The 27927-nt window shown below is 41.8% G+C and overlaps 1 protein-coding gene across 30 annotated transcripts in view; it reads right to left on the bottom strand.

The window, feature by feature from the left end:
• kif1b (kinesin family member 1B) overlaps nt 1-27028 on the bottom strand; it is a 67639-nt gene extending 40611 nt beyond the window's left edge. For 18 of the 30 annotated variants that reach the window (XM_086278159.1, XM_086278163.1, XM_086278176.1 and 15 more), the window contains exons 1-2: nt 26737-27028; nt 25416-25571 (exon numbers count right to left, since the gene is read on the bottom strand). In XM_086278159.1, coding sequence (XP_086134285.1) covers nt 25416-25521 — 106 coding nt within the window. In that variant the 5' untranslated portion in view covers nt 25522-25571; nt 26737-27028. The remainder of the gene's footprint in view (nt 1-25415; nt 25572-26736) is intronic. The other 12 variants (XM_086278164.1, XM_086278174.1, XM_086278172.1 and 9 more) reach the window with 2 other exon arrangements.
• Between the last annotated feature and the right edge of the window lie 899 nt (nt 27029-27927).

The raw sequence follows: 27927 nt of genomic DNA, 5'->3' as shown, positions 1-27927 counted from the left end.
ATGATTAAAGCAGCAGCTATTTCACTGAAGCTCATATAGATTCATGCAAAAATAATCCATTTGACTGTGCACTCTACAATCTTTGAACAGGTTAAGGTGCGCAGGCAGAGTAGCAGCTTCCATATTGGGCACTGGAAGAGGATACAGCGAGACAGGCTGCTAAATAAATCCCAATTTCAACTTTGACCTGCCTCCAAAGGGAAATTGGAGACTGGGGATGAAGAAATGAAGGGGGATTTAGGTTACCAGTGCCCTTCTTCACCTTTCCTGGAACAATCTACAGTGGCTATTAATGAGAAAGCAGCCTAAGCTCTGATTCAGTGTCAATGAGGCAACTAAGCATTAAAAACAGAAACATGATGAGAGAGTTCCACATGTGGGGGAATTTAGACAGCGATATTCCTATTATAGGACAGAAGTCTGATGGTGACAAACTCTACCATACAGGGAATCAGCATTAAACAAGCTTTTTAATCTTGGACTCTCTCAATCTTCCCAAGTTCAATCTTGGACAAGACACTACATGGTAGCAACTACTAGGAGATTGATCAGCTCCTTAATATGAATCATGCTCATGTAGTACAATTATCTCATTCAATAGCTCACAACATTGCTCCCAGAAAGGAGAGCTGGTTCACCCATGTGGTGTCATCAGTGTGTCATAAGAGTGGGTCTCTTCTGTAAGAGCCTGTAAAGGTGTTCTGAGGTCAAGATACCCACACCTTCAAAAATGGGGCTCTAACTAGTGCTGCATCTGCACATAAAGGATACCAATGGCAACGGTTACATATTCACAGTCTGGCTTTTATTTACACATTGTGTTGAAAGAAGTAAAAAGAAAAAAACCCCCACACCACTCTAATATTTGTTCATGATATTGGTTTGATACTGACTGAAATAGCTGGGTTGGGTGTCTGTGGTACTGTGACAACAGGGAGCCATCTATTTTATTCAAATATAAGTTATTCTATGTTTGGTTTGCTGTGCTGTGTGTGACCAGGGGTGCACTAGGTCCTAGAAAGAGAGCTTACACAGCATGGAGGAAGCTAACAGCAAACTATTTGGAGTTCAAGATATTTCATGCTTGCTACGCCAACAAGTTTGATTTGTTTTTTGTTGCTTTGCAGCAGTTTGTGAATTTATGTTAGCAAATGGTGTTTGCTAATGGTGCTTTTGCTAGCTAGCCAGGTAGCACTGGAGTCTATTAACAGCTGGGAGGCTCTGTGCTACATTCAAGAACAGCTAAGACAGATGGAGGAACAAGAACAAGTCCAATGGGCACCGAAATAAGCTGTGCCCATTGTTTAGAAGATTTCCTGTTTAAAAAAATAAAAATAAAATAGCAGTTTTGTTTGTGCGTCTTCTTTGCGTGCTCACATTTCAGGCTGTTCCTCTGCACACAGTGTGGTGGCATGCTGCAATACCGAGAACTAAAAAAAATCTGTTTTGTTTAAATTGGTTGAATGAATAAAGCAGAGTCCGATTGTGAGGGTACAGGGAACCAAGAGAGACAAAGATCAGTGCTACTCAAGCATAACAGGTGTTTTGTCCGATGCCACAGAGATTTAAGGATCAAATTAATAAATCCAAATTGAGATTTATTGGTTGTATTTTTAAGTTAGACTTCTCTGCTTTGGACACATTAACACTAACAATAGCACATATCCCAATTTTGTTTAAAAATAAGTGGAAATTAAAAAGTGGCATTATGTCTAACTGAAAAGCATAACAGGAAACCTTTTAAGGACTGAATGACTTTATTTCCTGTGACAATTATTTTTGATTTTTGTTAACCGAGTGGAAGAGTGGACTGCAAATTATTCTGGTTATGTGGTTTTATTTCATTTGTCATTATTATAATGACTAGCACAAACGCAGGCCTGTGGGTCTCGTTTGCTTCGCTCAGGCATAAAAACACAGACATGTGTGTAATTTTATCGTGCCATTCTTTTTATGTTCATTATCACGGTGTATATTAAGAAACTTGCTGTTCATAAACACCAAACAAATGATTTTTTATTTTAAATATATTGTTCTACTTCTTTGCAGACTACTTATTAACAGTTTAAGACAAGCTAATCAGCTACAGGCACTATTAGTTACAGTTTGTTGAAAATGTATGCATATCTGTAAACAAGAACACATTCCAGTGATCCCAAAGTGCCACTGTACTAAAAATTGTTTAGCAACATTTATTTAGAAATAACAATGAACACATATACATAATGTAGACATAATGGCACATTTGTTTTGAGATCAGCTACTATACATAATATATATGAAATTTATAATAATCTGAGTCTTAAAAATAAAATAATCCCCAAAAACTATATAGATGTAGTTGTGCTTTAATCCAATCAGAAAACGTCCAGCAGCAAAAACTTTCCATGCCTGAATATTCTACATATTCTTTTCATACCACACTTCTGTGTTAATTGTTTTTCCAAAACGAAAGGCAACAATTCTTAAATTGTGTGGATTTATCATTCTCTCCTTTCTTCTCACAATCAGGAGTACAACCTATACATTTAACATCAATATTTGATTGATAGCTGCAATCAATCAGGATGTGACTGTGGAAAATACGCAAAGTCGTGGTACTTGTATCTACCAGGAGTAGAAAGGTTGGGCTGGTGTGTCACATGCATGTGTCAAATTGTTGCATTTGACGGGCAGAATGTGGAGAGTTTTATCCTCACCATCTGATATATATCTGATCAGTCAATCACAAAACAGTGCCCTTACACTCTAGCATGACATGCCTACACCTGCACATCTCATAAAGCACATGAACAGGGATTCACACTTAGTAAAAGTCACAAGTCCTGACTGAAATAAATAATACTTATAGTACCCCCCACTTAATATTCAGCCACAGTCACATCCTGAACTTGAAATGGCAAACGCATCCTGCTGCCTCATAAGCAACGTCATCATTCCGTCTTTTTCATCCATGGCAACAGGTATAGGACCAGATTCTGGTTGCCATAACAACTCAAACTGGGCACAGACGTGGAGGATGCAGCACATCTCGTCCTCTTTTCTCTCGTCTCGAGCGTTCGCCGTTATTGCCCTCGCAAACTATTTAGACATTCTTAAAATTCAAGTTTATGGATAATTACAGTCATTTATCAAACACTGATTTCCAGGTTTAAATCCTTTGCACATCTTAACAACCAACATGAGGGCGGCACTGCAGACTTTAGGCCACTTATAATGTCAGGCTCAATAAGGCACTGTTTACCATCCCGCCGTCGGTAAGCACTAAACATCCATTACATTAACAGATGACATGCAAATCTACACATATGAGGTACTCAAAAGGAGTCAAAATTCTCTTAAGACTGAGAAACGTAGACAAACAAAAGCTATTGTGTGGCACATTCATCTGTTTGCTCTTCCGAAATGCTACGGTTTTACATTTTCAGCTCCTAGGAATTTAGGATTGATAGGATGCAAGCCCTCCACAAGCCCTCAGGGTGAACAGCAGTTAACTAACCACATCCTGACATCAACCTCAGCTGGTTGTTGCCAGCAGACATTTTGTGCTACAGTGCTCAATATGGGGTCTATAATCCAACCAGGAAAGAAAAAAACTCCCTCAGTAATTAGGTTGTTAGGAGGTCTCCAAGCACCAGATGGAGACTAAAAGCTAGCCCTTTTCACCTGACGCTAACAGCCAGAGTCTAAAATGGCTGAACAAAATCGACCTCTCTCTCTTCCAGTAACCCTCTAAGGATACGCCGACTGCTAAGTGAAGCTGATCGATGACTATCTGGGATCACAGGAAGGGGGTGAAGACATTAGGGTGAATGCATATGGAAACTTTGAAAGAGAAACAAATGGGTGAAGTTAAAGGAACCCAGAGAATATCTGTGCACAGCTGGAATGACAACACGTGCTTCTTTGAACAAGACAGGAATTTAAATAGCATCCCTGGGGTCTCTGTGTGCATATCCAAGCGCATCTGTGTGATGTTCACTTCTGAATAATATCACTTCAAACATTCAATTCATATTTACTCACAAGAGTACAGACTGCTCTTTTCCACTAAATAAAAATGTTGGTTACACCAGTTGAACCAAAACCATGTGCACTTAACTACTAATTAAATAATCTCATGAAATGTAACTTCACAGGCAAATTACTTTTAGTGATAGAAAATCCATTTGTAATAGCAGCTGAGAGAAACATTTAAAATTCAGCGTACAGCATTAGCGCCCAGCTTCTTACTTATTATTAAATATTGAAGGCCATAGTAATCATTTTTAAATGGATTGCAATTCACCGTCACTGGATGTTTTTATTTCTAGAGATTACATCTAGGTGCCCAAAACAATAATGGAACCTCACCAAAACAAACCCCATGTCAGAAAATAATTTTCTGCTTTGGTAGAGCTCTGGGTCTAGAATGATTTTCTTCTCTGCTAGTTAATATGTAAAATACAAGATGGAAGCAAGTCAATTAAAAATTGTTGTTTCAATAATGGAATTTCTCCCAATAACATAATCTGATAATGTGGATCATGGTGCTGATTAGAAATGCCGCTTAAAACCTAATCTCTGTCTCCCTCTCCCCCTCTGCCATCTAAAAAACAAACAACCCCCCCAAGAAACACCCTGCATTGGTATAAAAAGCCAGAGAGACAGAGAGGGTAAACTAAAACATTACAGCAACAAAGTCTGACAGTGAAACTGCTGCATCCTCTACGTCCACAGCTGGTATGTTTTACACAGATGCAGCCAGCACTGAATTGAGATCAGAGCAGAGGAACTTTATTGATCCCAGAGGGAAAATGAGTTGTTATAGCAACATACAACACACAGTTTAGGGTTTGTTTGGTTTTTTTGCATCATTCCTGGTGAGCTCTGCTGTCGCTTCCTTCCCTGTTCCAGTCCACTTTTCAATCAATCAACATTTGATCGATGCAAAGCATCACACGTTGCTCGACGCGCTGCACAGAAGCATGTTAGCCTTGGCTGAAAACTCGCCTTCACAGGCAAATACATACACAAACGGATGAAATGGCAAATCCACAAATTAAGCATTCAGCTGTGCTCACACTGGAAGAGATTCATTTGTCATACATCACTTTGAAGCTGACGGCTGGTCGCTTGCACACACCCCAAGCTCTGGTTGCCTAGGTGACCCTCTATTGTACTACCAGGTCATATGTCAATTAGCGGTAATCTTCGCTTTCATTGGTAGTTGCTTCAGTTGCTTACCGGGAATTTGAGAAAACTTTTACCTGAGTCCGGCCTACTTCCCATTGCCTGCAGTTATGACACATGAAGAGCAGAGTATCATTCATTTTCTATACAGAAGACTTGAGGGAAAAGGTAAGTATAATCACTTAAAAGATTAAATCTCCATTTAAGGTCACCGTTGTCAAGTGACACTTCAACGTCTGGTTCTTGCAGTATGGATAAGAATCACAGCTGCTTCATGCTACAACACAATTATTCCTTTTGGTAAAAAGTGTGAGGTATTGTATGAGAAATAGAAAATGTTGTGTACACTTATTTCAAACTACAGCCTCCCACCTGTGTCAGTTTGTGGATGAATGGTGAAGCGAAACAGCTGTTGACATGAACCAACGATGTGAGCAGTGCCACAGTAACGCTAATATAGCTGTTCACTCTCAAGTAGCAAGACTCAAGTTTGGATGAGGTACATGCTGAGCTGGCCACAGAAATTCTCTGCGTGTTGCATCCAGTGTATTTAGGAGAGTGTGTTTGATGGCTTGGTTACCAGGACTGCGGCACAGGTGACAGAGTTGTCGCTGGATGCGGCTTAAAGCTGAGGGCTAAAAGTAGTGTCTGAGCACTGCAGCGCACATTTGCAAACAGCTGAGCTTGTCGCAGCCACAACACAGCACATACAACATCTCCAAAATAGAAACTTACACCTTGATTACCCCCTTTGGATACAGTGACGTTCATGTAAGGTCAGGGTGGGTTGCCAGGTGGCCTTTAATTAAAAAAATATCGACACAGCAAATCAATATGCCTCTGTTAAATACTTCTGCCAGAAAAAAAAAAAACGTAACTTTCCAAGCAGCGAGCTGAGTTTTTCTTACAAGGAGACATGACCCTTTAAAACAATCTATATCACGGTCACTGACTCAGACAAACTACAACAAACTTTCTATTCATGAAAGAATCACACATTTTCATTTGATCAGATGAGTGTACTTCAGAGGCACTGCTGGAACTTTAAAGGAAGGCACTAAATGCATCTCAGCTTCTACTAAGAAGTCCGATCACGTCATTCTTCTGCTGGGTGAGAGGAGAGAGGAAAAAAGGCACAGGAAGACACTTGAACAAAGCACTGAATGCAGGGTATTGCATGCAGGGTTTGAGCCTGCAAAACACATTAGGTAATCTGTTATGACAAGGCTCTATGCGCCGAGTCCCCTCTGTGACAATGACCCTTTTCACACTGCCCTATCCCCCCCTCTCTTTTTTTAGGGAAGAAAAAGCATTCAGAAAAATATATACTCTCAGTGTTTTCATTGGAAAGTGACTGAAGTTAGCTTAAAAGCAAATGTAAAACAACAGCGCTCCATTCAAAAGCATGTTTTATTTAACTGATGCTCTAAAAGTCAAGCTTTAAATGCATTCAATACATGCGCCTAGGTTATCTGATGAAATATGGTCTGAGCAGGAAATCAGTGTTTGCATGTAGTGCAAAAAAAAAAAAAAAAAAAGCCCCTGTTTACTTTCTGTTTCTGAGCTATCACATATAAATCCCACCACCTACCAACTTAAGAGGATTTTTTTAAAGCATTTTGAGTGATAGTAGAGAGAAAAGAGAGGCAGTCTAGTAGGAGTATGCTTTTTTTCCCCTTAATATGCATATATGTATGTGGTAACAGGCTTTCTCTTAATTCCTCGCCCCAATTTAGGATACTGGGTTTCTTGTTAGCATGGTGAGAAATAAGAAATCGCTGAAAATCTTGAATCAATACATTTTTAACAAAAGTTGTTCCAAAAGGAAACAAAAAAGCCCCACATGCGTAACCTGATCATAGGTGGAGTTGCCTGTTTAGCTAGAAAGCAGTGGGAGAAGCGCAGCCCTGGCCGGCCCATGTGCCAGCTGTTCCAGCTCTGACGACTGTCTATTTATACAGCAGCAGATGGCAGTTAGTGCCTAGCATGCCGACAGACTGTCAGTGACAGGAAGGAATGGACAGATTTCAGCCGCCCAACCTTTCCGCTGAACTTGTAGCCAAACCATACATTGCTCTGAGCCCACAGACACTGATAGCTGGCGAGTGCTCCAACTACCTCTTGATATTAGCAGCTTATGTGGACTCACTGAGTCCAGGATAACAGAGACTACAGAGAGGCTTCTAGAAGCCACCAGATAGAGAAAACATGCAAGGCCAGCAGGACTCCATTCAGGAGCTAAACAAACACAGAACTACAACAAAGAGAGAGGGATGCCAGGCAGCCTCACAGGTGATGGCATGCAGGGTTAATGAAATCAATGCTGAAATAAGACTAAATTCTTTCTTTCTTAATTTAAAAAAAAAAAAAGAAAGAAAGAAAGAAAGAAAAAATGGTTTCAATTCTAATTACCTAAACTCTGTATGTCAACCTAAACTCTGGGAACATACTCCAGGATAGGGCTGGGCCATATCATACCGTTCACAGTAATACCGGTATAATGTTGGGCAACGATAAGAAAATGAAATATCGCGATAGAATATGGGTAAAACGCGCATGCTCAGTGCCTTTATTTTCATAGGCACATGGTGGAAAAAGCATGGCGGCGACAGAGAATGAGATGGGCGAAAGCGGATCGTTGACTGAAACAGATGAACCAGAATTGGTTTGTAAAAATGCTGCAACTTCAGTGGTGTGGAACTGGTTTGGCTTTCGTCCATCAGATACACAACAAACCACTATTTTTGGTAGAGCATGCTAGCGGGCCGCCGTTATTACCGTGTTTTTTGGAAAATATGGCACACTTAACATCAATCCTTTGATTTTTCTGAAAATCAAAAGTGCCCCTTATAATCCCGTGTGCCTTATGTATTAATTCTGGTTGTGTTTACTGACCTCGAAATGATTTTATGTACACGGCGCTCGAAAATCTGTCAAATGTTTTAGTACGACTTTGCTGAGCTACGAAGCCGCACCGCTTGATGGATTGTCGGAGCATTACCGCTATCGTAGGCAGGAGCTTCGCGGAGTGATACGTACTGTGCTTCAACATAATATTACCGTATTGTGTGTGTGTATAACCTCTTTTTAAGTTTTGTGGATATTATACATTGTTATGCTCAGGATATGTCGGCCAATTTCCTCTGGAAATGCATTTTGGTTAAACTGTCAGCAAGGAATTTGCATTTGAACTGCTAAATTGTTATATAACTTTAATGCACTTTTTTTTGCACTAATAAAGTTGTGGAGTTGTAAAGTATTTTGTCGATTGTCAATTATATCGACAGTTATATCGTTATCGCAAATTTTCAACTGTATATCGTGATAAATATTTTTGGTCATATCGCCCTGCTCTACTCCAGGACCTTTAATTCAATCAATCAATCTTTATTTATAAAGCACTTTTCATACAGAAAAAATGCAGCACAAAGTGCTTTACATAGTTAAAAGCAGCCCACCCCACCCTCCAACTCACTCCCCACACTCTCAATACACATATATCCCCCCACCCCCACCCACACACACATACACACACGTGCACACTTAAAGAGTAAAAATTGGGCTGGGCTCGCATGAGCCAAGTGAGGAAACATTATAACAGAGAGCCGTCTGCACCGGGAGCCGGTCACAGACCGCAGCCTCCGGGCTGGGCACACAGCCGGAGGGAGGCAAAGGAGCCCCCCAACCAGGCTGAGAGGACCCCAGAGACCCAGCAGCCACGGTCAATAACAGCCCCGGTGCAGAGAGCGCCCTCCGAGGAAACACTGGAGATATGACGCAATACGATGTATACAGGGTAAAATGATAAAATAAATAAGAACAGGATACAATATAAATATAAATATAAATAGAGTAAGAAGATTAAAAAATGAATAATAAAATCAAGAAATATTAGGTAAATCCTAAATTAATAATAGAATAACAGGATAGAATAAATAAGCATAAAAAATAAATAAACGCTAAGTAAAAGCTAAATTAAAAAGGTGGGTCTTGAGCCTGTTCTTAAAAACATGTACGTTCTCTGCGGCCCTGAGCTCCTCCGGCAGGCTGTTCCACAGACGAGGACCATACCACTGAAAAGCTGCCTCTCCGTGAGTATGTGTCCTGACTTTAGGGACAATCAAAAGGCCAGTACCAGAGGACCTCAGGGTCCGCGAGGGTTCGTATGGTAAAAGCAGATCTGAGAGATAAGAAGGCCCAAGACCATTAAGACATTTAAAAACCAATAAAAGAACTTTAAAATCGATCCTGAAACACACGGGGAGCCAGTGCAGCGATTCTAAAACCGGTGTAATGTGGGCCCGCCCTCTGGTCTTCGTCAGCACACGAGCTGCCGAGTTTTGCAAGAGTTGTAAAGTTGAAATATTCTTCTTAGGAAGACCAGAGAGCAGGGCATTACAGTAATCAATGCGACTGGTAATAAAAGCATGCATCAGCATCTCCGTGTTGGCCCGAGAGAGAATAGGGCGGACTCTGGCTATATTTTTTAGATGATAAAATCCAATTTTGGTTACATGTTTAACATGTGGGATAAAACCAAGCTCAGAGTCAAAAATAACACCCAGGTTTTTCACTTGTAGCGAAGGACATAGTGAAAATGCCTCTAATTTAGACAAGAGTTTCTCTCTCTGAGCCTCAGGACTGACAATTAAAACTTCAGTTTTGTCCTGGTTAAGCTGTAAAAAGTTTTCTGCCATCCAAGATCTTATATCCAAGATACAGTTAAAAAGGGCATCCATTGGTCTGGTGTCATCAGGAGACACGGAGATGTACAGCTGCGTGTCATCAGCGTAACTGTGGAAGTTCACTCCATGCCTCCTGATGACACCGCCGAGAGGCAACGTATACAAATTAAAAAGTACAGGGCCTAGAACCGACCCTTGAGGCACACCACATGTCATTTTATGGATCTTAGAGGAGCATGTATCCATACTCACCATAAAAGATCTGTCAGAGAGATAGGAAGTGAACCAGTTGTGTACAGCACCAGAGAGGCCCACCATGTGTTTTAGTCTGTTTAAAAGAATAGCGTGGTCTACTGTATCAAAGGCTGCGCTTAGATCCAGTAGCACCAGGACTGAGAGCTTTTGGGCGTCCCAGTTATATCTAAGATCATTTAAAACCTTTAGGAGAGCCGTCTCTGTGCTGTGGTTCACCCTAAATCCAGACTGGAATATCTCCAGGATCTGTCTATCATTGAGAAAATCAGTAATCTGAGTAAAAACAAGTTTTTCTAAGACTTTACTTAAAAATGGTAAGTTGGATACAGGTCTGTAGTTATTAAAATCATTACAATCCAAATTGCTCTTCTTCAGAAGGGGCCTCACCACCGCCGTTTTAAAGGCAGCAGGGAAGACACCCAACTGAAGAGAGCAATTCATCATGTATAAAAGCTCAGCCTCAAAAAATCCATAAAGTGTTTTAAAGAGTGAAGAAGGGATTGGATCTAAAAGACATGTGGTGGGTCTCACTGTGGAGAAAACCTTCTGAAAGTTCTCAGCATTAACCAGGACAAAGCTGTCCAGTGTCTCCTCAGGTACAATCGAGCCCTCAGATGTGTTTACAATCATATCGCGATTAGATAAAATATCAGATCTGATGGCGCTGATCTTTCCCCTGAAGTGGTCTGCAAACTGCTCACAGAGCGAGTCTGTGGGGGTTCTTTGGGAGCTGTTAAAATCAGGGTTAAATAAATGATCTATGGTGGAAAAGAGGACCTTGGGATTATTTTTGTTAATACTGATTATTTTGGCGAAATATGAATTTCTTGACTTCCTTAATGTATTATTGTACATTTTAAGTTGCTCGGAAAATATTTGATGGTTGATATTATTTTTATTTTTCCTCCATCTCCTTTCTGCTGCCCTGCAATTTCTTTTGAGTTTTTTGACTTCTTCGTTTCTCCAGGGTGATGCATGTTTTACGTTAATCTTTTTGGTGGTGAGTGGAGCAACGGAGTCAAGGCTTTTCTTCAGTTTGCTGTTAAAATAACTAAAAATCAAATCGCAGGGTGCAGGTAAAATCACAGGGGGGCATTTGACTAAAACCCTGGTAAAATTTGCAGCCACTTCAGAGGTTAGATAGCGCCTCCTCACAGTTCGCACCGAGGTCTTCCGCTGAATAAAACCGGTGATGTTAAAAAACACACAGTAGTGGTCAGAGACAGCCAAGTCAACAACAGAGGACACGCTGGTGGACAGCCCATGGGTGATGACCAGGTCCAGAGTGTGTCCTCTGTTGTGAGTCGGCTGCGTGACGTGCTGGATAAAATCCAAACAGTGAAGAATGTTTAAGAATTCTTTTGTTGCAGGGTCAGAAGGATTATCTATGTGCAGGTTAAAATCACCGGTTAAAATTATCAGATTATATTTTGAATGTATGTTTGTTAAAAATTCTGAGAATTCCTTGATAAAAGCAGCGCTGTCTTTAGGTGGTCTATAAATTGTGACAGATAAAACTGGAGGGCTGCTGAAAACAATAGCATGGAATTCAAAAGTGGTAAAATGATCAAATAAAATTTGTTTGGTGGTGAGTGTGTTGTTGGCTAAAGATGCAGTCCCACCACCTCTCTTACCACTTCTAATAGAAAAAGAGAAATTAAAATTTGGTGGGGAGGCCTCAGTGAGAACAACTGGTGCATCCGAGCCCAGCCATGTTTCAGTTAAAAATAAACAGTCAAGTTTATTATCTAAAATTAAATCATTAATAATAAAAGACTTGTTCGACAGAGAGCGTACATTTAAAAGTGCCATACTGATTGAGACTGGTGGATTATTGACAATAGAGTTGAATGGATGTTGATATTTTTGAAGAGGCCGGAGGTTATTAATGTTTTTGGAGTTACTGGATTTATGATAATTCTGTTGCTCTCTGTTTGTGATTATGATGGGTATTGTGTTGACTGTGGGAGAGAAAGGTCCTAGTCCAGAGTTTTGTGTATTACTGTTAAAAGTGGAACAAATATAGGAGCTGGGACCAGGGGAACATCAGTCAGTGGCAGACAGTGGCGATGTGCGGGAGTGCTGTACGCCAAATGCCAAATTGGCGGACAGCAAACGGCGTCCCCAGGCGTTGAGGTGGAGCCCGTCTGCCCCAAAAAGATGCCTCCTCTCCCAGAAGGCATCAAAGTTGTTAATAAAACCCACGCCGTGGGAGATACAGGCAGAGGAAAGCCAGGTGTTAAGGCTGAGCAGCCGGCTGAAACGGCCTATCCCTCTGCCACAGGTGGGGGTGGGCCCAGAGATAAAAGCACTCACCTGCAACTGACCAAGGAGGCTGAAGAGTTCGAGGAAGTCCAACTTCAGCAGCTCAGATTGCTGTTAGGGGATGTCATTGGTGCCGATGTGGATGATGAGCCGGTTAACCTGTGGGTGGGATGCCAGAATGTTGGGAATTCTGTCCACTATGTCAACAACAGTGGCTCCCGGGAACGACAGCGTGAGCGCCCCCCTCATCCGCACGTTCCTGACGATGGAATCCCTGAGGACCAGCGTGGAGAGAGGAGGTGCCACCGAGGGCTGTTGGCCATCTGAGACGCCCGCGCCGCGACACCGGGGGTGTTCAGATGGAGATGCGCCAGCCGGACTGCGTGAGTGACTCCCAGGTAGCCGCGCCGTGGGTCCTCTTCTCCGAGGAGCCGGGGTAAAGCACAGCTCTCCGCGGTGAGTTTGCACCACAGCGTCGGGTTGCCCGCCGCGGCTCCGGGGGCGTAGTGGTGGAGATGGCGCAGACCTCAGCGACACAGCGGGATGGCGAGGGCTAGCGGTCAGAGGAGGAAAGTCCACAGGATCCAGGACATTGAATTTATTCTCCAATACTACCGCACCGGAGGGGTGAGGGTGCGAGAGACGGATCCTCCTGCCCCCTCTGCAGCCACCACGCGTCTCAACCATGGTCCATGGCGCTGGCGCTGGTTGGAGTGGAGTGGAGCTGACCAGAGCCTTGGGTCTGGCCCCTAGCTAAAACCAGGAGTTCTCGTCCTTGGCAGAAGCACCAGCGACGCAAGTTGAGAGCCTGTGTTGACTGTTGGCGGGATCTTGGGACACAGCAGCTGGATGGTGCACTGTGTCGGCTAGCTCAGCGCTAGTAGCGGTGGTTTGAGCTTTGCCAAGGAGGATCGTGTCAAGTTCGCATTCAGCCCCCTGGATTTGGTATAGCGTGGATATCCTTTGTTCCAGCTCGATCACTTTTTGGCTCAGGTTGATGCAGCTTTCACAGCTGGATGTTGAGGTAAGTGGTGCCATTCCGGAATCTCGTACCGGCGAAAAAAATTGGCTGAAAAAATTAGCTTTTTTCAGCCAATTTCACAGCTTCAAGAGGCACCGCTTTTCCAAGAATTATATTCTCCTTGGTGCAGGTGCTGCCTCAAAAGGTCAAAGGTCTTTCCCATGACAACCTGTGCCGAGAAGTAGCTCAGCACGTCCAGCTCAGCTTTAAAAGAGTCTGGTATATTCCAATTTAAAAATAGCACTTACTTTTAGAGCACTGAATATTTCCTGCATTAATCTTGGCACAATAAGCCCGTGGAGCTGCACGTGCTCAACTAAAAAAAGAGGAACTGAAAATATTTACAGAGAAAGCAGTTCCTCTAAAGTTTAAATTTTTAGAAAATTTGGTTGCACACTACAGAACAAGATTTTAATGTCAACTCAACTGAGGTGATCAACATTGCGAGTTAGAGCAGTGATTAATTAATAACATTTACACACAGATGATGGTATAAAACATGAAATTACAGCTGAAAAAGTCATAAAAATGACAAGAAGAGCAAAAAAAGGGAGAGAGGGGCTGATTCAACTCCAGTAACCTATGACTTTAACATGAGTGCAGTGCCCTACCGTCAGAAACAATAAATCCTGAAGGAAGGAAAGTTTCTTTGACAAGTATAAATGAATGGATTGGCAGTGCAGCATTACTTGTTTTTATATTTAAATCATGATAGAACAACATCTGAAGTCTGTCTAAAAACAGTGGGGATGCAATGGTTTAAGCAGCCAATATTCAGCTTGTGGAGCCACACAACATGACATTTATTGATGTCAGTAGACAATGTTTATATCAGTTTTGGGGTCACCTCACTTTTAGGGTCGTTGAATCCAGTTCCAGATATCTGCATATTTGAATTTGTGCTTAAAAAGGAGGGGGAGTAAATTAAAAAAAATCAAAGACAGAAGGAAAAAGAAAAAATTCAGTGCAGAAATCCTCAGAGCATCTCTTCAGTGCTCAGATTATCATATGGCCCAAAAACAGTGGGAACAACGGTGGAGACCGAGCTGTGCAGACACGGGGAAGACAGCACTGCTCACAACAAGCTCCTATTTTACAGAGCAGTGACCTGGATTTTCTTAACTAGCCTCTACTCTGCAACACAAGTCTTACTTTAAATGTTCCCTGGCTTTCTGTACGCATTGTGACATCATGAACACGGAGCAGGCGCATGGATCGGTGAAAACCTCACATTTCTTTTCCTCTGGTGTACATCTTTCAAAAAACCAAACATTAGGGTTAAGCAGAGATTGATGCATCATGTTAACATTAGATGAGTGAACCTTTCACAGAACAGTTTCTCTGCAGAGAACAAAAGTGATGTGTGAAAGTCTGTGTGCTGCATGCATATGCATCCATGAGTGGGTGTACACTCCAATGATCTTCATTAGCTTCCCAGCAAAGGAATCCAGTACCTGACCTAGTCATGGGTCAGCTGTCCCGCCTGATTAATTAAGGTTTCAAAAATATTACACTGCCAAACCCTCCACTCTGGACGCATGAATAATACACAGGGAGCATGATGCCCACCAACAAGCTACTCGTGCTCAGACTGCAAAGCTCCCTGGGCTGCCTCTGAATTCAGCCCCAGACTGTGGGAGGAAACCAAACAACACAGTCTGGAAAGAGAGCCGTGTCGGTGAGGGCAAAAAACTTAAAAACACATTCACTTTCTTGAATGTGGGAAAGTCTGACCATTTCAGTCAACTTAAGCACCGAACCAAAGAGCAGGGAAGAGGAGCAAGCCAAGAACTGACGGAACATGATAACAAACATGCCATTATCTTGGCTTTTTTTTTTGCTGCCAGTCAGAGATGAATGGTGTTGGATGCAGGCTGTTGGGAACGCAAAGACATTTAAAGAAATACCTGCTGGTTATGTGGTGTGCAGGTAATCAAATGAAAGCACAAAAGCATCATCCTATACTCTGAACCCTGCATGTGCTGATTATCCTGTGCAGACGTTTAATGTTTGCATTCTTCTTAGCCATCATGCAATAACATGAGGGAGACAAGCAGAGTGATAAAGAAACATTTTCAGTGCTAAGAAAAACAAGGAGAGTTAGAAACAACTGAACCAGCCTAAATACAGAGATCTCTCAATTTCTACTAATTTCTGTTCGCATTTTGTATTTTAAATAATGAAGTGAAAATGCAAACACAGGCTTCCAATTATGACTAACGGATGTAAAAAAAAATAATGGCACTGTCTCCCTTCACTGGTAGCTAAGCTACAAACATGCACAGTCAGCCTCAATCATAATTATGACCAAAACCTCACGATGTATTGCTATGTGATGTTGCCTCACGCTGTCCTACACGTGAAGTGTGCTCATGCACGACTTTCACTGTCTCTCTGCTGCGGCTGCGTTTGCACACCCCCTCCCCCCCCACCAGTCAGCTCCTCTAATATCCCACTTTTTTCTGCAAAAGGCTCACTCAGATTTTCTGATCTCTGTCGCAGGCTGAAAAGCTAAAAACAATGAGGTAGATAGAATTTAACCAATGGGATGCATGGAAAAAAACGTAACCATAAGATGAGTATGGCAAATTTCTAGCTAGTGTGCTATGTGAGAAAAATAAACCTCGTGAGATCAGGAGGTATGCTGCTTTTCCAGATGTACTGCTTTATGGCACTGGTAATACCTACGCTTAAAGACATCTGGAGCTGATCCTCAAGCCCTCAAGTTACAACCGAGGATCACGTCATCCAACTATGACATTTGCTGCAAGTGTTTGCAAAAAAGAGGTTTGTGGTGTCTTTGTTTTCATGTAGCAATTAAAACACAAAGATATGACAAAACAGAAAAACAAAAAGCAAATAAATAATCAACAATGGAAATGGAAAGCAACTGGCCTGATCTGTGTCAACATGGAGAATGGTTGGGTGATCTCAGCGAGAGCCTCTCTGCCTTCTAAAGCAGACATCTGTTATACTCTGGGTTAATAATTGTTTAGGCTTAGAGAAATCTCCCCGAGAGCCAAAGAAGACCATTTTAAAAATCCAGTTATTGAACTAAAATTCTGGAGAGAAAAGTAAAATCTGCCATGGCTTAATCTTTAACCATGATGACGAGTAGCTAACTCTACCCAGATCTCAGGCTGCGTTAGCTCAATAGATGGAGTGCATCAATTAATGAGGTGTTTCTATCCATCTGCTAGGACGCTGATATATAACAGCAGATGTCTCTTCTCTGTTTGGCTGTAGCTTCTGTTAATGACAGTCCACGGCTTATAATACACAGTACATTACAGCCCTGCATGTTATTAAGATATTTCATTAGTCTAGCTCGACCACAGCAAGCGTCGCTGCGTCCACAGTTTTTCTAAGTCTGAGAAATTACTGCTCAGACTCCTTCCATAGTTTCCGTACCAAGAAATCCCACAATGCCTTGTGTCACTCACTTCAGTTGACATCAGGATCCCATTTTCCACAGACTATGGCCCAAACAACATGCTAAACATGAAAAACTGTTTGCAGTTTGAGCAAATGAGTGTGCATAATTATGTAGATTACTGAGTAAGTAAATTGATGTTGACTAAAGTAAAATGTTTAAAAGGAGGAACACTGGAAACAAAATAAAACCTAGCTGCCAAAAAGCAAACAAAAACTGAAGTGAAAACCACAAGAAACTTGGTCAGCTACAAAGCTGTAACCACTTTGAGTTTAACACTTTCCCTTCTGACCTCAGCCACATCTAGAATATGGCAGCTTCACCCTCATGTGCAATGCACTGTTGTGGGTTCTTATTCATTTCTTATTAACGAAACATAATTCAGTGTTAATGGGTAAGGCCATCGGGGCTCTGTGCAATGCTTTGTTTCTCATCTTAAATAAGAATGGTGCCATTTGCCAAACATGTGACACATGAAGAGAAGCTTATCAAAAGAATCTGAGAATCAGAGACGATTCCAGTACCTGAGAATGTCTGATTAAAACCTATGGTTAGTATTGTTGTAACTAGGTCAGCATTCAGCAGCCTACATGCTATTACAAAGTGACCGTGTCTATTCAAACGTCCCAAACATATGTCCACCAGTCGGTTTCAATAACTGCCAGAACATCAGCATTTAACAACAATTTGCAAAGCTGACCCCAAACAGAGCGTCATGAAGAACCACAAGGCAAAATATTATAACAAAATATTATAAAAGGCATATGGTGGGTTTCCCTCATATGCATTTTAAAAAAAAAAGCAAAGAATACAGAAAAAGAGAAGCTTTTATTCATTCACTGCAGATGTTTTAGTATTGCTATTGCTTTGACTACTACAGAAGACAACCACAGAACATATGACAGTGGTTTCATGAGGCACAGCTCATCAGACCCTTACAGGGTTTCTATTTCCTCTTTATAAGTTTGGCATGTACCTTGGTCTAGGGTTTATGGCTTGGTACATTTCATATGTCAAAGAAGCTTCAAGCAAGATGGTGAATCCTGAATGCCTGAATGGATCCATCAGAGTCAGTGTGCATATGATAGAAAGTGCTTAAAAGGCACAGAATAAAGCGCTGCATGAGTGGTTATCTGAATGGGTACATGTAGGGCTGGGCGATATATCAAAAATTTATCGTTACCGAAATTTATGACTCTCATCGACGTCATTTTGCCCATGTCGGTAAATTCGGTATTTTAAAAAAAAAAAGAAAAAGGCATGTGCAGGTTGGCGATGTTCATGTCCCTTTAAGACGCTGTGCTACGTTACAGACTTGACGGGGTGGAGTCACGTGACTCTACTACCTGTTGGGCAGACACTGTGCGATTTTTTTCAGTCGCGCGATTCAGCTCCTGCTCAAACTGTACGATTGACTCGCAGGGGTTAGAAGTTCATAGGTCACGATGCAGGGTCTCACACTATACGCCCCGATGCTCTGATGCGACCTGAGTGCTCACACTGTGCGTCCATAAAACGAAGGTTATAACAGAAATTCTGTCGCTCGCTCTCCCTCTCTGTCTTTCACTCACACAGACACACCACCACCATCAACTTTGCTAAATTGCTAATGAAAAACATTGATCAGGCAGCTGTGATTGAGCAGCAGTGTAGATCCAACTATTTTCACGGATGTTGTGGTCGTGATCATTTTGTGAGGCCACATCGAAAAGGCTCGGATGAGCTTTCCAAAGTTCTACAAGTTCCCTCCATCGCTTGTGTCCAGATCACACGCTGCACTGCCGTGCTACGCCGTCTTTTTCGCTGACATTTGTGTTTGCGCGTGCGCAGTGTGACAAACTGCGGTGACACCCTCACGACGGTGAGGGTGTGAATAGCCAATGTGAAACATATTTATTATTAAACTATTTTGTTTACAAGGGATACACATTTTTTAGAGAGCATGGTTACATATTGTATCCTACACTTTTTATTTTGTTCAGTTAATAAATCTTAACCACTAAAAGTACTTACTACTATTGTCTTCATTTATTTTCAGTGACATTTTACAGTCCTTTAAAGTGGTAATAATATAATTGCAATGAATAGGTCTAGGGGGAATAATATTATCAAAATAACTGGAGGAATGATGCTGCCTGCCACAGCCCCATCAAATGAAAAAAAAAAAAAAAAAAGTTAGTTTTTTTTGGCACTTGGGGTGGTTATCGTCCATTTATCGTTATCGAGGTTAACTGCTCAATTTATCGTGATATTGATTTTAGGCCATATCGCCCAGCCCTAGGTACATGTTGCTTTTTGTTAAAAAAAAAAAAAAAAGTACTTGGAATACTCTGTCTAGAAAGATGTTATACAAGTATTAGTACGATTATTTACACACACTAGCTAGGCAGATAGTGTGCACTTAGCAATAATGCTCCATGAAAAGTCGGTGTCTTGCTTACAAATTTAAATATGTTTATGGACAGGTAAGGGTGAGCAGAGCAGGGATGGGTACCGGTTCTGACATAAACGGTAGTAACCAGACCGAAAAGCAGCGCACATTTCGGTGCTTTATTTCGGTGCTTTTTTTTCCTGAGATGTCATACACTTTATATTCTAGCCAATCATTTTACGTTTCCAAGGATAGTAGGCGGGCCCAGGTACGTAGGTTCTTTTAGAGCAGAGCAACAGATTAAAAATGCCCAAGGCGAGGCGGTCAAAGTCTGCCTGTACTTCACAGCAAAAGATGCAAACTCAGCAGCAACAAGTGCTTTAAGGTGATACTGTGCAAAGGAGGTAACACCTCGAATCTGACGACGTATAGCATTTTGTTAAAAGCCGAGAAATGCGCCGTATTTGATAGCTTGCTGCGAGACCTCCCACCGTGCACATCTACTGCGGGTGTGGTGCCTGTTATCGGACCCGGAGTTAGCAACATCCCCCAAAAACCCGAAGAGTAGAGTCCTGGCCCCTAGCCCTGCCAGTGTAGCAGAAATGATGACGGATGATGATGCAGCAGCAGCCGTTCTTCTCTGCGTGAGTAGCTTAATGTTGTTTGTGTGTAATTTACGTTGAGTACGCTAACCGCGTTATTACATTAATGCATGTAAGGTGAACTAGCAAACACCGTCGTAGTTACATGCGGCTGTCCTCTTGTTTGATGGCAGATACTCCCGTCACCCTGGCCAAAAAGGCTAAAATGACCAAAGAAAAAGTGGAAAAATGTTAAACATGAGAGGTTTTGGGACAAAGTTTGTGGTTTTTTTCCATTGTTTAAGCACTGCTTCCAGCCAAGAGTGATACCATAAATCCCCTATAGCTGCAGAAAAGGCTAACATTGTTATCTTTTTACAAAAAAAAAAAAACAAAAAAAAAAAAACAGCTGAACATGAGGTTTTTGGACCAATTTTGTGTTCTCCATTCTTTAAGCACCGGTTCGAGAACCGGTTCGAGCACCGTTTAAGCACCGGCACCATTTCAAAAGTACCGGTTTGGTACTGATATCGGATAAAACCTAAACGATACCCATCCCAAGAACAGAGCGCTTGTACGCTGTTCAAAAATACCAGGTGCAATGTTAAATGTGAGTTAAGACGTAACAATAACAATATTAGCACACAGTCTCCCCAGCTTCAACAGCTAGTTTAACACGCTCGTCGATACACTAACTGTGTGACTTTCTGTAAGACACCTGCTACCAGTAGTTCAGCTAAAAACTGGGTGAGCTGCATGACATGCATTTGTGCCTCTCAGCTGACAGTCCCGTGACACAGTAAACACAGGCTGCCTGTCCTTCCTCCTTATTAGGAGGTCATGTTTGAATGTAAAAGTTTGCTCTGTACATTTGTGAATGTTTGGCTCTAGAACTATCTGAGTGATGAGGAATGTAACACCCTAGAGCGGGTGCATGTCGGTATGTATACACCTGCAAGGGTCACAAGGATTACGGCTTCTGGGCGTGGTGATCTGAGGCAAGCCAAAGGATTACTGGTCTTAATCGGGTCAATCAGCCCTGTCTGCACAGGGTTCAGCGAAAGTATGACTGCCCCACATCCAAACCCACCTTCCTTGCTGCATGTCCCACCAATAACTGCATTTCATTGACGTGAAAATGGTTCATTGTTATTTCTGCTGTGATGAGAGCCTCCTCTTATGTGTAACTGACACTGGAGCTGAGCTCGTTCTTCCCTGCAGGGTAAGGTCAGCATCCACTTACCTCATAGTGAGAGCACACTTGGGTGAATTGTATCTGAAAGGTGAAGGTTTAATTGATGTGGTGACCTTCTGTTTGTGCTTTCAATTGGTCATTTTGTTTACTCTTAGCTTAAGTGATAATATCGTCTAACATCCCGTTCTTGAAAATGTGGCTAGTGTAGACTACTGATAAAGCATTAGAAACACTATTTTGAACACCAGACAGCGACTAGACTAGACTGCAGGTTTGCAATCAGTTGACAAAATGCTTCATCATAACATCTCTGTGTGCTTTGTAAGCTCTATTGATCATCTCTGGCTATACATCGTGAGTGGCTCCTCCCTGGCTCAAGGGACATGAGTTGCATAACAAGATGGAAACTGAAGTGAAGAACACATCAGGCCCCAGATTAAGGCGGAGTTTGGGTGTACTGGAGTTATTCAACATTTGGAGTAGAGATGGCACGATACCACTTTTTTATGTCCGATACCGATACCGATATCATAAATTTGGATAACTGCCGATACCGATATGAATCCGATATAGTGTTTTTTAATAAACAAAACTGTTTTTTAAATATCTTGCTGCATTTTGTATAAGTTCATACTCAAGTTTAAAACAACAACTACACTAAAGCTATTCTGTTATACCTGTATGCAAAAAAAAAATTTCATAGTACAGCAATACTGATCAATCTAATAAACTTAAACCTGCACCATCCTCCCTATTCTGGTATTTTAAAGAGTACTTAGCATAAATATTAAGCAACCTAACTAATAGGGTTCCAACTCCCAGCAACAACAAAAATAAATAAATAAAAAATAGGGAACCACCCCTCACGCTCCACCTCATGATGCTTAATCGACGTAGTCAACCTTAATTTGATGCAGTGTGAAAAAAAATGCACAGAAATCAATTATTTTTCAAGAAATATTAAATAGATTCAACATCTTTCTTCAACAAAATTGCAGACTGCACAGATGGTACCTTCCCAAAGGAAAAAGTACTATAGCTTACTAGGGTATATATATTAGACTTAATAGTTACTATATACAGTAACTGACTTCTATTCATTTTACATCAAATTAAAACTTTGGGTGTAAGATAATTATTTATTAAAAGCTAGACATTTTAAATGAGAATAAGAAAGAAAAGTATGTCTTTGTGCCCCCTTTTCCCTGTTAATGCCCTATCGGCCCCCCTGGCTAAACTTTGCTAGATCCGCCCCTGCACAGTTACCAGCGTCAGCTACGTAGAAAAAGATCCTCGAGTAGAAAGTAATATTAAATAAATTCTAACAACAGCTGATCAAGCTTAAACGTGCTGCTGTTGTTCAGCCACTGGTTTCCTCTTTCTGGTGCAAAGTGGGCCAAAAACAAACTAGAGACACGGACTCGCGACAGAAAAGCCGATCAGCTGATCGTTAAGCAGTTTCATGATTGAAGTAGCAGCAAGAAGAGGCAGTCGCTCCATATATCGCTTGTTAAGCTTAACGCAGGAATGCTTTACAAACATTCAGAGATGGACTTACACACTTGCTTTACTTCTCTTGGGATAACTTTGTCGGAGATGAAATGCCGGGTTGCTAGCAAAGCTCCAAATGCTATCCAGACCACTGACAGGTCGGCATGCCACAGCCGCTCTATCACGTGATGCATACTGCTCCGACGTGCTAACGTTCTGAGGTGAGTTACGGCGTGTTGCAAGTTTTGTGAGGTGCTTTCGTGATATTTAATGGATCGGATTACATTTTTTATTTTTCTCCGATATCCGATCCAGTAATTTAGGTCAGTATTGGACCGATACCGATACGTAATATCGGATCGGTCCATCTCTAATTTGGAGTACCAACACAAAATTAGCGGGCCATCGCGTCACTGTTTTATAATTACATTAGCTCTGGTATGTCTGAGAGAGTCTCCTGAATGAGGCCTTTGCTTTGTTTCTGTCTCCCTGCAGAGGCCTTGGACACATTTCCTGCACACTGGATAATCAATTTGCTGCTCCTTTGCTCTCATCCTATCCTTGACAACCCTCTCTGCATGGTGAAAAGGGGAAAGAGCGAGAAAGAGACCGAGTTCTTGCCCCCTACCGCCATCTTTCTCTGTACTGTTGACACATGCACACAGGCGGGCACATATGCCCTTGAGCCAGTCACAACAATAAGGGGAGTGTCATGGCATAACGCACACATCTGCCAAACACATACAAGCTGACCACGCAACATCCCATTTCCATCAGGCAGCCTTCAGCCCAATTTAAATGCAAGCAAAGACCAGTGAAAACATTAGAAGTACACCCATACTGCGCGCACACACTGACTGGCTAGTGCTACATCACAGCTTATCCTACACAGGCAAAAACATAACATACTGACCAGAGATTTTTTTTAAGGGAATTTCCAGTAGCATGGATTTTAGAAGTTTCTCTAGATGCTGTTGTTTCACCACGTCAGACACCAACTGTTTCGTAGCCACCTTCCACGCCTTCTGGAAAGGCTACGTTGTTGGGTTTTTGATACCCAAAGCTGTTTGGGTGTCAAACAACTTGGGTAAACTTGGGATGAGTCATGTTTAGATTTTTGTTTTTCAATGATGCAAAATTTGACATTTACACAGATGGATGCTGAACATATCACTTAGAAAGAAAACACTAGGATGACAAATAAAAACTCCTTGGTAAATGTAACACTCATGTGACTAATTGTATCTATTTATCTTGTTAAAAACATACCATAAAAATCTTGATTATTAAAATACTGTTCAAATGGCAATGCTGTGTCTATTTCATTTTGTTAGAGTAAAAATGCACAATGGCTTTTAGAAAGTCTGGGGGAATACAACGACCACAACAAAAAAAGTCTCAGTATGATCCTGTGCGTGTCTGAGCCATCAGGTAAGATTCGGCCTCTCGGCATCCAAATAAGACAGCTCATTCTCAGCATACCATCTGCAATGAAGTCCTGACGAAGGGAGAGTATGGCCGCCTGCCAGCCTCCCTTTCTGCTCTGCAATCTGCCCATGTGAAAGGAGGCAGAGTAGGCAGTACCGCAGCCTACTCCTCTCCCTCGCTCGCTCACACACACACACTCACTGACTAACCCCCCTACAAAACGCTGCATATTCCACTGCAGCTCTGCTACAAACCACGAGTCACCCTCCAGCTCCTTCGGGTGACATTGGCATAATGAAAACCCAAGGATATAGAGTAAAACTACTAGGGATTTGACACAAAGCTTCTTTTTGGTAGAGTGTGAGAGATAAAGGACAAGTGAGCCATAACTGGTAGGGACACTTGATCTTATGGAAGATTCATATAAGCTTAGTCTAATGAGGGTGATATAAGACTGACAGACAAAACTCGAGAGCCTGCTGGTAGAGCATGTTTCTGTTTCCACATGCTGTCTCGTTACTGCGGGTTAATAAATGCTTCCACGCTAACGTCGTGGAGCTTGTGCTCAGCTGGAATGAAGCACACACGACAGAGTCATGAGTAAGGAGGCAGCTAGTGCTTCACAGTAACGGATGACTCACAAGTAAGCAGGTTGAATCACATGACTGCAAACCACGTTCAGGTTTTCTCTTCTTGCTCTGCTATTGCTTATCATATAACACTGTCGACAAGCATGCTTTACAGTAAATAAGGGCACTATCACATAATAAATCTTAGATGGTCTTAACATCCTTCCCTATGCCTCAATCACGGATTAGTGCAACATGAGAAAAGTTATAAATATGTATATTTTTACTTAACCTGTCAGACTTTGAATAGAATAGAATAGAATAGAATAGAATAATCCTTTAATTGTCCCACAAGCGGAAATCTGGTTGTAACAGCAGCCAGAACGACACATATACACATTGGATCTCTATCTCAATCACTGTGGTTCAAATAGGGGTGCAAATCTTGTAAATAATTAACTGCCAATCGTGTTTTATATGCATCCAACAACCTGTTCACAAATTGTTTGTGTACACTCAAGAGATAAGGCAACCATAAACTATAAAGCAGCACACACATCCATTAAAGAAAAACAGTGGCCGTGTGATAAACCCTAGCTGAACTGGGGGTGCTGGCAGGCCACGCTGTGGGACGACCCCTGGGTCTCCCAGCGTGAACCAACTAAGCGTTTCTCACACAGAATCTCCTCTGGCATGCACACCCCTCCAGAGGAGGAGGAATTTCACTCTGTAAGCCTTTTATTCTCTTTCAGGCTGCTCGTCCCCAACCGTCCACTATTCAGTTTGCTCATTCTACTGTTCTCTGCTAAGACGCCTAAAGGAAGAACATGCAGGAGCATGCATGGTACACCTAAGCGTTCCTGCAGACTGGACCTGCATAAAATCAAGATGCTTTTTTTCCCTCCAGTTTGTGTTGGTGGTCTTGCATGCGTGCCAGTAGGCCACTTACTTGTAGTGTTGCCTTGCATCTGAATGATACATTTTGACTCCTTGCTGATCTCCCTCGAGTTGAAGGGTCGAACTCGAACAGCGACTTTCACAGAAGCCCCAGACATGTTTGCAGTTTAAGTCAGTCTCCCTGTAAGATCCCTTGTGTGTATCCCTCCTAAAGGAAACAGAAAAACAAGTGTGCATCTCATCAGTTAAAACAATAAGTGATGCAGGTAAGCCAGACAATGTTTGCTTCCTTCTTTAAAAATAAAACAAAAGTGCTATAGTGAAAAGGAGCAGAGCCTGTTTTCACTAAATGTAAATCAAACACAATGAAAGTCCACCCCCTCCCAATTTTCAGTCATAACAGCCTACAACAAATATGGCCGACCAAACCCGATGAAGCCTTTAATATTTTGTAAACAGCAGCCGATCATACATTTAGCAAATCAAACAGAGGATGTAAGCCTTTATATTTATATCATAAACCCACCGTTTACGTGAAATGCGCTTTAGCCGAAAACAAAATACGAAGATCACAAATCACGATTGTTGCATGGATAAAATAACGTGGCGTTAAAATACCACACAACTTTCCATCGTTTTTACAGTCCGCACCCGGTGACTACACAGCCTAAATATCCTATGTTTTTCAGTCAGCCATACTTGCCGAAGCATACGCCCATGAAATCCTATCTCCCCTATTTGGCGAGAGCTACAGCGGGACAGCTAACCGAGGGCCTGTCTGTTGCATCTGACACTGTTCGTTTTGTGCAGACGAAGAGCTTAAATTTCCCCCTTTTAAAAAAATCACATTCGCTGATATTAGGAAGTAGGCTAATCCTCCGCCGCTGCATGTTGGGGAATAGTGCAAGGGAGGAGTTGCATGCTTATTTTAGCAGCCCAGACTGGATACATTGTTCACATTTACCCTATCCGGCAGGGTTAAAGGCGTTTTGACGTTAAATCCTACCAGAGGCGAAGCTTTCAACAGTAGCAATTATATTTTCTATTTTAAGCTAGCTTTAACCCGTTAAATGTTATTGGCTCCGACTTCAATATTTACGACCTACAGTCCAACGGAAACAGCTATCCAACTATAATCAACTAAACCTATAAACAAATTATTCTATATACTGTAACAATTAAGTACATATATATGTTTAATTCTTTTGTGTTATCGCAACCATGGCCACGTAGAGGTCCACTGACCACCGGACATGTATTAGTTGACACAGACAACTGCTCCCTATCCATCGTTGAAACTAAACTGTAATAACAACCCAGTGCACAACAGTCCCCCAAAATATAAATATATTATTTTTAAAATATATACTTACGCTTGGAGACTCTTGCAAAAGACAAAACCAAAACCACCGGACAGTGGCGAGAACTAACGCTAGCTAGCAGGCGTCAAAATGTGTTGTTTCTATCAGAATCTGTGCGCAAGGAAACTGCTATAAAGTCCATTTCCGTGAAAAACACCCATTATAGCGGTATCCTCCGGTGGAAGGATTTGTATTTGGAAACAGCCACTTCGTTGACTACTTTAGTCTCCCTTACAGATGAACGGCGGACGCCTATCTGCACACTAGCGAGAAGAAGAATTGGTAGATTGTCTCGATTTACCGAAGAGATTACGTCAACTCCCTCTCAGCGCGCTCACGGACAGGCTGGCGGGCCAATGAGCAAACAGAGAGCGGCGACTAATGCGGCGAAGAGCCTATGGCGTGACTCGGGGTCGCGAAGGGGGAGGGAATAGGTGGGGTGTCGCTCCCTTTTTTTCGCCCGTGACGCCACACTGCAGGATTTCTCATTACTGCTACCCGCAGCACCGTGGGTTACCGCAAAGATCGCCGCCTAGCGACGTAACTTTTCCGTGCATCACGAATTTATAAACCAAATTATTTATATTTTTGCTAATATAATTATTATAATTATAATATTGCCTTAAAGCAGGCACAAGAGATGTCACTGACCATAAAACAAAATAAAATGAGCAAATACATTTCCTGCTGTGTTTGAATATAACCAGTTCAATTAAATTTTACTCATTTAGCGCCAAATGACTACGGCAGTTGCCTCAAGGCGCTTTTTTTTTATTGTAAAGACCATACAATAATACAGAATAAACCTCAACAATCAGACAACCCCTTTGAGCAAGCACATGGAGACAAGGGGAAGGAAAAACTTCCTTTTAACAGGAGGGAACCTCTGGCAAGAACCATTAAGAGGCAGGTTTGATTCAAAGCAATTCACTTTCCTGTGATATTTTTGCAGTTGCGGTTTCTTTTTGGAATGAACTCGGAGTTAAAAGTTTAACAGGTGTCCTTGCCAGTAAATACTGGACTGTTGCCAAGTTTAATTGAGAACAATGACTAACCTATTCACATTCCAAAAAAAGATTGCAACTTTTATGTTCCCTAGAACTGGAAGTTACCTTTGCTGACACAAAATGAAAACAGGTTTGCATTATATTTGCCACATCCAGCTTTTTTTTTTTTGCTATTTATATAGTTGTTTTTCTCTCT

This window comes from Aulonocara sp. 'chitande type north' Nkhata Bay, linkage group LG20 (assembly GCF_057382095.1).
Source record: "Aulonocara sp. 'chitande type north' Nkhata Bay isolate Kocher_YH1m ecotype deep benthic linkage group LG20, A_spYH_male_GT1.1, whole genome shotgun sequence".
NCBI classification, from domain to species: domain Eukaryota; kingdom Metazoa; phylum Chordata; class Actinopteri; order Cichliformes; family Cichlidae; genus Aulonocara; species Aulonocara sp. 'chitande type north' Nkhata Bay.
Note: the sequence above shows the minus strand (reverse complement) of the source record. Positions and strands in the feature narration are given on the sequence as shown.